Genomic DNA, 8,188 nt, shown 5'->3' with positions numbered 1-8,188 from the left:
GAATAATTCTTTGTGTGTCAGATGTGAAAACGGCTTTATCTTCCAGACAAATCCTTTCGATCGTGCCGCTGCTGTTCTGTGGAGATTTTAGTATTCACATAGTTATAAGACAGAGGATCTTGAGTGAGTTTTTCTGCCCTAAATCCCAAAACATCTGTTGAGTTGTTTTGCAATGAATGTAGGTACAACCAGACTAACAGATATTTACTGTGAATTACAAAAAAGACGACATACTTAAATAGACATATTATATATATATATATATATATATATATATACACTGTATATATAAAATATATATAAATACGGTATATATTGCTCTGTCAAAAATTAAGAGCCCACTGCAAAATTTTCAGTTTGTCTGATTTTTCTCTTTATAGGTATATTTTTGAGTAAAATGTAAATTGCTCTTTTATTCTATAAACTACTGACAACATGTGTTCGAATTTCCAAGAGCTAAATTTTGTATTTATTTTCAGAAAATGAGAAATGGTTATAATCATTTGGAAACAACAATACTAAAGTTTTAACTCAGGAAGAGTTCAGAAATCAATATTTTGTTGAATAACTATGATTTTTAATCGCAGCTTTCATGTGTCTTGGCATGCTTTCCACCAGTCTTTCACACTGCTTTTGGGTGACCTTATGCCACTCTTGGTACAAAAATGTAAGCAGTTCTTTTTTGTTTGATGGCTTGTGACTATCCATCTTCCTCTTGATTACATTCCAGAGATTTTCAATGGGGTTCAGGTCTGGAGATTGGGCTGGCCATGACAGGGATTTGATGTGATGATCCTTCATCCACACATTGATTGACCTAGCGGTGTGGCATGGTGCATTGTCCTGCCAAAGAAAACAGTTCTCAGAGATGGGGAACATTGCCTGAGCAGAAGGAATCAACCGTTTTTCCAGGATAACCTTGTATGCGGCTTGATTCATACGTCCTTCGCAAAGATTAACCTGCTCATTTCCAGCCTTGCTGAAGCATCCCCAGATCATCACCAATCCTCCACCAAATTTCAGTGGGTGCAAGACACTGTGGCTTGTATGCCTCTCCAGGTCTCTGTCTAACCATTAGATGACCAGGTGTGGGGCAAAGTTGAAAATTAGACTCATCAGAGAAGATTACCTTACTTCAGTCCTCTATGGTCCAATCCTTATGGTCTTTGGCAAACTTCAGCCTGGCTCTCCTTTGCTTCTCATTGATGAAATGCTTTTTTCTAGCTTTACATGACTTGAACCCTGCCTCTAGGAGCCTGTCACGAACTGGTCTTGCCGTGCACTTCACCCCAGCTGCCATTTGCCATTCCTTTTGTAGGTCACTTGATGTCATCCTTCAGTTGCTGAGTGACATTCAAATAAGATGACGATCATCCCAGTCAGTGGAGAGTCGTTTTCGCCCTCTTCCAATGTGTGGCTTTGTTGTCCCCAATGTCTGCTGCTTGACCTTGTTGTAATGGACTGATGTCTTAGAAATTTTAAGGATGGAGGCAACATGATGCTCACTGTATCTGTAACTGTAAGGGTTAAATAAACACACACACAATTAGAACAAATTATTTTATTGAAAGAATACACTACACACATTGTTCAAAACGTTATTAGACTCCTAAGTCCATAGCAACGCCATTGTTCTCCTGTAAAAAATTATAGAAAAATAAACCAACAATATCCACACCTGTCCCATGGCGTAATCCATCTTGAGGAGTTAATCAGTTTGCAGGTGGAGCGGTGCTAATGCAACCGCTCCGACTGTAAACTACTGGGGAATGAATGGAAGCAGCCAGCACAGGCTCAGTGATGAGCAGTGAAGTCACCCTTTAATTACCATAGGATTAGTAATGGAGAGGTGTCTTATTGACACCTCTCCATTACTAATCCGGGCTTAATGTCACTTTACAATAGAAAGGTGGCATTAACCCCTTATGACCCCACTTGCCACCACTACAGGGCAAGTGGGAAGAACTGGGCAAAGCTCCAGAATAGGTGCATCTAATAGATGCGCCTTTTCTGGGAAGCTGGGGGCTGCTGTTCTTAGGCTGTGGAGGGGCAAGATCAATGGCCCCTTACCAGCCTGAGAATAGCAGCCCCCCAGGTGTGAGTTTTGCCCGGTTCGTTCACAAATAGAGGAGGGACCCCACTTCTGGTTTTTTACATTCATTCTTTTTTTTGTCATTCATTCTGTTCTCCTGCTCTCTGTTGCCGGCAGAGCAGGAGAGAAGAATGACAGCCACGTTGAGCACCAGCTGCAGGGGAACAGCGCTTACAGTAGCACTTCTTCCCCGGCAGCCGTCCATGAGCACGGAGAACAGTGTGAACTGTTCTCTGTGTGCACGTGTGTGTTTAGCACTTTTGCTGACCGTGCGCTCCCACAAACACTGACATGTCTCCGTGTTTTTCACACGGACCGTGTGTCTGTGAAAACAAGCTGACATGTACAAAGACACATTCATTTTAATGTGTCTACGTGTGTCAGTTTCTCCGGTACGTGAGGAAACTGTCACTGCACGTACCGGAGCCACTGACGTGTGAAACCAGTCTAAGTGAGGTGTACTCTGGTTGGAATTCAACTGACACTGGAATGGAATCGTTGTCAGACATGTAGAGAAGCTGATTTTTATAAAACTGTGTAGTGGTCTCTTAATTTTTGCCAGAGCTGTAGATATATACACTATGTAAATGCAACCATATATACACCATGTTCCAAATTATTATGCAAATTATATTTTTCCCTGATTTTCCTAAATGGTCAGTGCAAATGTAAGTCAGTCTAATAAAAGTCATCACCCGTAAGAGTATACATCGAATTGTATTGAAGAAACCTCCCAATGATAACAGTAATCTCCAAAATGAATAAAAACAACATGCACGGTTCCAAATTATTAGGCACAGTAGAATTTCTAAACATTTGATATGTTTTAAAGAACTGAAAATGCTCATTTGTGGAATTGTCAGCATTAGGAGGTCACATTCACAAAACAAAAAAGCTATTTAACTCCAAAACATCCTAACAGGCCAAGTTACATGTTAACATAGGAACCCTTCTTTGATATCACCTTCACAATTCTTGCATCCATTGAACCTGTGAGATTTTGGAGAGTTTCTGCTTGTATTTCTTTGCATGAAGTCAGAATAGCCTCCCAGAGCTGCTGTTTTGATGTGAACTGTCTCCCACCCTCATAGATCTTTTGCTTGATGATACTCCAAAGGTTCTCCATAGGGTTGAGGTCAGGGGAAGATGGTGGCTACACCATGAGTTTATTTCCTTTTATGCCCATAGCAGCCAATGACTCAGAGGTATTCTTTGCAGCATGAGATGGTGCATTGTCATGCATCAAGATGATTTTGCTCCTGAAGGCACATTTCTGCTTTTTATACCATGGAAGAAAACTGTCAGACAGAAACTCTATATACTTTGCAGAGATCATTTTCACACCTTCAGGAACCTTAAAGGGCCCTACCAGCTGTTTCCCCATGATTCCGGCCCAAAACATCACTCCTCCACCTCCTTGCTGGCGTTGCAGCCTTGTTGGGACATGGTGGCCATCCACCAACCATCCACTACTCCATCCTTCTGGACCATCCAGGGTTGCTCGACACTCATCAGTAAAATTAGTCTTCATGTATGTTAGGGCCCACTACAACCGTTTCTGCTTGTGAGCACTCTTTAGGGGTGGCCGAATAATAAGTTTATACACCACAGCAAGCCTTTGAAGGATCCTACACCTTGAGGTTCGAGGGACTCCAGAGGCACCAGCAGCTTCAAATATCTGTTTGCTGGTTTGTAATATCTTTTTAGCAGCTGCTCTCTTATTCTGATGAGCTTGCCTGGCAGAAAGCTTCCTCATTCAGCCTTTATCGGCACAAACAAGTCTGTGCTCAAAATCAGCCACAAATCTCATAACAGTACAATGATCACGCTTAAGTTTTCAGGAAATATCTAATGTTTTCATCCCTTGACCAAGACATTGCACTATTTGATGTGTTTTTTGCCAGCAGAGAGATTCTTTTTCTTCCCCATGTTACTTGAAAACTGTGGCCTGCTCAATAGTGTGGAACATCCAGTTTTCCTTTTATTGGGCTCACATGGCAATCTAATTATCACAGGTATCTGAGATTGATTTCAGTGATCCAAAGAACCCTGAGACACAATACCATCAATGGGTTTCATTAAAAAAAAACAAAAAAAAAAACGCTATGATACTTAAAAGCAATTTGCATAATAATTTGGACCATGGTTTATGTACACAACTAGTAAGGAGTATTATAATTAATTACGGTACTGTATGCCAAACATTTTCCCCCACCATTTTTGAATGACACCATTCATTAATATGCTGAAAAATGGAAAAAATAATTCTATGTGGGGTAAAAAGTTGACACTCACCTTCACCCTATGCCCCACACATGCGCACACACAAATTATGCCATGTTTATTTTGGTTTTTAATGCTGTGTACACTATAAATTACTTGGAAACACAATGAGAGCTTGTTTTTATTGTGTTGTGAGCTGTTTTATTGATACTATTTTGGGGTGCATACATTGTTTTGTCACTTTTTCCTTGCATTTTTTTCATAGAAATCGAAAATCTGGCTTGTCTTTTTTTTTGCTTTACGACATTTACAAAGACGACTTAATAATTGTATATTATCATAGATTGGAATTTTATGGAAATTGTCATACTAAATTTGTTTACTTAGTTTGAACTGGAAATAAGTGGAGTCATGTAAAGAGGACCTTTTACCAGGAATAAAGAGAAAGTCTACACAATAATAAAAAATAATAATAATAACAATACTAATAATAAAACTTTGCACTTCCTCTGATTGCTTCTCAACTGATTCTGGAACAGTTTCTCTTTTTCTCTTGTGCCCCTCAGCCTCCAAAGTTATGTCCCACGCCTTTCAACTAGTTAGGCAAATAGCATAGAACTTTTCCTTGGGCCATGTTTTCATTGGTCACGGAGTAGAAAAAGTAAATGCCCACTGAGAAGTTCTGTAAAATACGCCCAGTTGATAAGGAAAATTTGCAATTTTCATTTTACCAGGTGTTGTAATTTTGGAATGAATGGGCACAGAAGAAAAAGAAAATCTGTTCTAGAATCGATGGAACAACAGAAATGTAATTGAAAGAAGAAAAAAAATCCAGTGAATTATCTGATACCTCTTTAAACTTTGTATCTTTTTAATTTGCTGTATTTTTTAGACTCCTAGGGGACTTGAACCTGCAATCATTTCAGTGTCTGAACTAATAATATTCTAGTATTGCAGTATTTATTAAAATTACTGATCTTCTATGAACCTCAGTCATAGGAGCCCCAAGATGGTTGGCTCCTTCTGTAGGACCCCAGCTGTCATGGCAATCCTCTTGCTCCCGGTGATCGCATCATTGGAGAGCTGAAAAGATTGTGCCATCCAATTGTGCCATTTAACTGATGATGTCAGAAACCGGCAGCGGCATCGAAGTGCTTAAGCAGCAACTAGAGCTAGCTCCGGTCACTGCTGTTAGTGGCAGGTGCTGGGCATATAACACAGCTGGCATCTGTACAGTACGGCGCTTAGGCTATGTGCACACGTAGTTTGAGGTCCAGCGGAATTTTCCGCGCGGATTTGGAAAAATCCGCAGGTAAAATCTCAGGTCAAAAGACCTGCGGTTTACCTGAGGATTAGCCTGTGGTTTAGCCCTGCGGTTTCACACCTCTACAATGGAGGAGATGTGAAACCGCTGCGGAATCCGCACAAAGAATTGACATGCTGCGGATTTGAACCCGCAGCAAATCCACGCGGAAAAATCCGCAGCATGTGCACAGCGTTTTTCAGTTTACCATTGAAGACAATGGTACAGTACAATGCACCTAAATCTGCTGCGGACCCGCAGAGCCTGACACGCTGTGGATCCGCAGCAGAATCCGCACTGTGTGCACATAGCCTAACTCAGCTCCTTAGCCCGCAATATGCAACCGCATTCGATGCTTAGTATATGTACACCCTGCCAATATGTTTATGGATTTTTTTTTTCTTTAATCCTCACATTAGTTTGAGAAAACATCGTTAGAGTTTATGGTTGGTTATACAGCGTATAACATAGTCCTATTATGGTGCCGCACTAGGCATAAAAAATGTCTCCTGCCCCTTATTTTTAATGACTGGAAAGATATAGCAGAATGAAAACTGTATAGGGGCTAATGGTGTAACCCCAATCCTTTATCTACAGCCTCAACCATACTATATTCCTTACATATCCCGATTGCATTTCATCCTGAAGTGCCGTACTTATAGGCTACAAATTTCCATGAAATGGAAAAAAAAAAATTAAAAGAACCATATCTGTCAAGACTAAATTGGACACATTTGTCTTTTTAGCTTCTCCTTCTAACACATCAGTAAAAAATATAGGATTGGTGTCTGCAGAAAATGTGTCTTTGATGTGGATAAAACAAAAAATGTGCCCATTAAATTGCCCAATTTGTGCCTAGATAGATTGTGATCTATACAAACGCCTTATCAGACAGGAGACTAATTATCTGTTGGCTTTACTATCTGCAGGACTAATTATTAATTAGGGTTTCTGAGTAATATTATCAGGGTTATGGTAGTTTTATCACAGTTTGCAGGTGTAATTTGTTTTCAATGCAACCTTTGCTAGCTGGAATTAACCCCTTAAGAAATGACTTCCCTTTGGGATTACATAGGAAATAAGCACAATCCTTAAAAATACCAGGTTTTATTTTTCATCTTCATCAAAATACAAAAAGAGAAAAAAAAACGTTTACTGCAATCGAATTGACATCGTCTAAAGATACAAAAGAGGGAGCATTCCCCATCATGCTTGGTATTCAATAAATATAGTGCAAGACACTTTGAAGAAACTGCAGCCTTGGAAACATGCTTGAGAACGTGTCTACAACATGAGTAGGAGCGAACAACGGGATACCAGTATTTCGAAAGTAGGAAAGGATATTTTGGGCTGCACATCATGCAAAATATTAACCCACCTCCTCCCCAGATTAAAAACAGATATAGGGTATACAAGCTGTCCACAACCTATCAGGTATAAAAATACAAGACAGTTCATTACTTAAGAAGGGCTGCTGCAGTGCAGAGTTAAGCCCCCGTCACACATAGCGACGCACCAGCGATCCCAACAATGATATGACCTGGTCATTGCTGGGACAGACAGGTAGCCATTAAAAAGGGATAGCAGCTTTGTAATTTCTTCACATTCAGTCACGGTGGGGTTTTCATTTGGCACACTCCATGCAGACCCACAAAACTCCATGCAATAATGTCCATCTTAGCTTCCATTGGGTCTACGGCATGGATCCCAATGGTTTTGTAGAAGGGTTTTAGGACTGAACCTCTCATTCAGTAGAGTCCCAGAATCACTGCACCCACATCTTTCGATGGTCTCCTGTCCTTCACTAAGAAGTTTATCATACTTTCAGATTTGATGAGCAAGTTGCAGCCAAGAAAGAATATGCCAAATATGACAGTAAGAGATAGGACACAAAGAACGGCTATCTGGACCACTCTGGTGATAAACAGGCTTCTCTCATCTGGAGTTAGGACAAGAGAGCCCCCATCACTTGTAATTACAGCCCTGGTCCCATTGCAACATCCAATCAAAGATCCAAGTCCCTGGGATGAGTTGTCATAAGCCCCTTGTTCCAGGACTGTCTGGTTAAAGAAAGTCCCATTCATTTTAGATGGTGCAGACTGTCCAGAAACTCAGAAAAGTGGATACAACTTCAGCAATCTTTTCAGGAAAATGTCCAAGAAAGCATCTTCAGTGGATAAGGTTGTGGTGAGGCTGGAGAAGACACACCTCAGATATGGAACACATTCATAGACTTGAAGAAGCGCTTGAGCATCTCATCCACTCCAACTCTTCGATCCTGACTATCTTTGCTGTGAGGTGAGGTGGTGTTCACTGATCTTATATACTGCTGGGAGAAACCATTAGCCTGGCAGGCACAGGGGGGTTGTGATGGACTGAAGTTGACACTTCGGTCTTAAAGCAAGCACTTTCTGCTTCACAGTCCAGCAGGCTGGATGTGTCCTGTCTCCCTGAGCAGCAGTGTAGACAATCCGCATCATTTCTTTAACTCCTGGTCTGCTGGAAAATTCCATATGTTCTTGAATCTATGCTTTAAAGATGCCTAGAGCAAAGTTTATTTTAATTGCTAA

General features: G+C 40.7%; 1 protein-coding gene across 1 annotated transcript; it reads right to left on the bottom strand.

Moving 5' to 3' along the window:
* Positions 1-6,709: 6,709 nt before the first annotated feature.
* Positions 6,710-7,908, bottom strand: RPRML (reprimo like). Its single transcript, XM_073582339.1, has one exon. The coding sequence runs from the start codon at positions 7,700-7,702 to the stop codon at positions 7,367-7,369; it is 336 nt and encodes a 111-aa protein (XP_073438440.1). The 5' UTR covers positions 7,703-7,908; the 3' UTR covers positions 6,710-7,366.
* Positions 7,909-8,188: the final 280 nt, after the last annotated feature.

The sequence above is a fragment of the Dendrobates tinctorius genome, unplaced genomic scaffold, assembly GCF_039654945.1.
Source record: "Dendrobates tinctorius isolate UK_male_01 unplaced genomic scaffold, ASM3965494v1 ptg000071l, whole genome shotgun sequence".
NCBI lineage: Eukaryota > Metazoa > Chordata > Amphibia > Anura > Dendrobatidae > Dendrobates > Dendrobates tinctorius.
The sequence above is the reverse complement of the archived record's forward strand: the minus strand, read 5'-3'. Positions and strand labels throughout refer to the sequence as shown.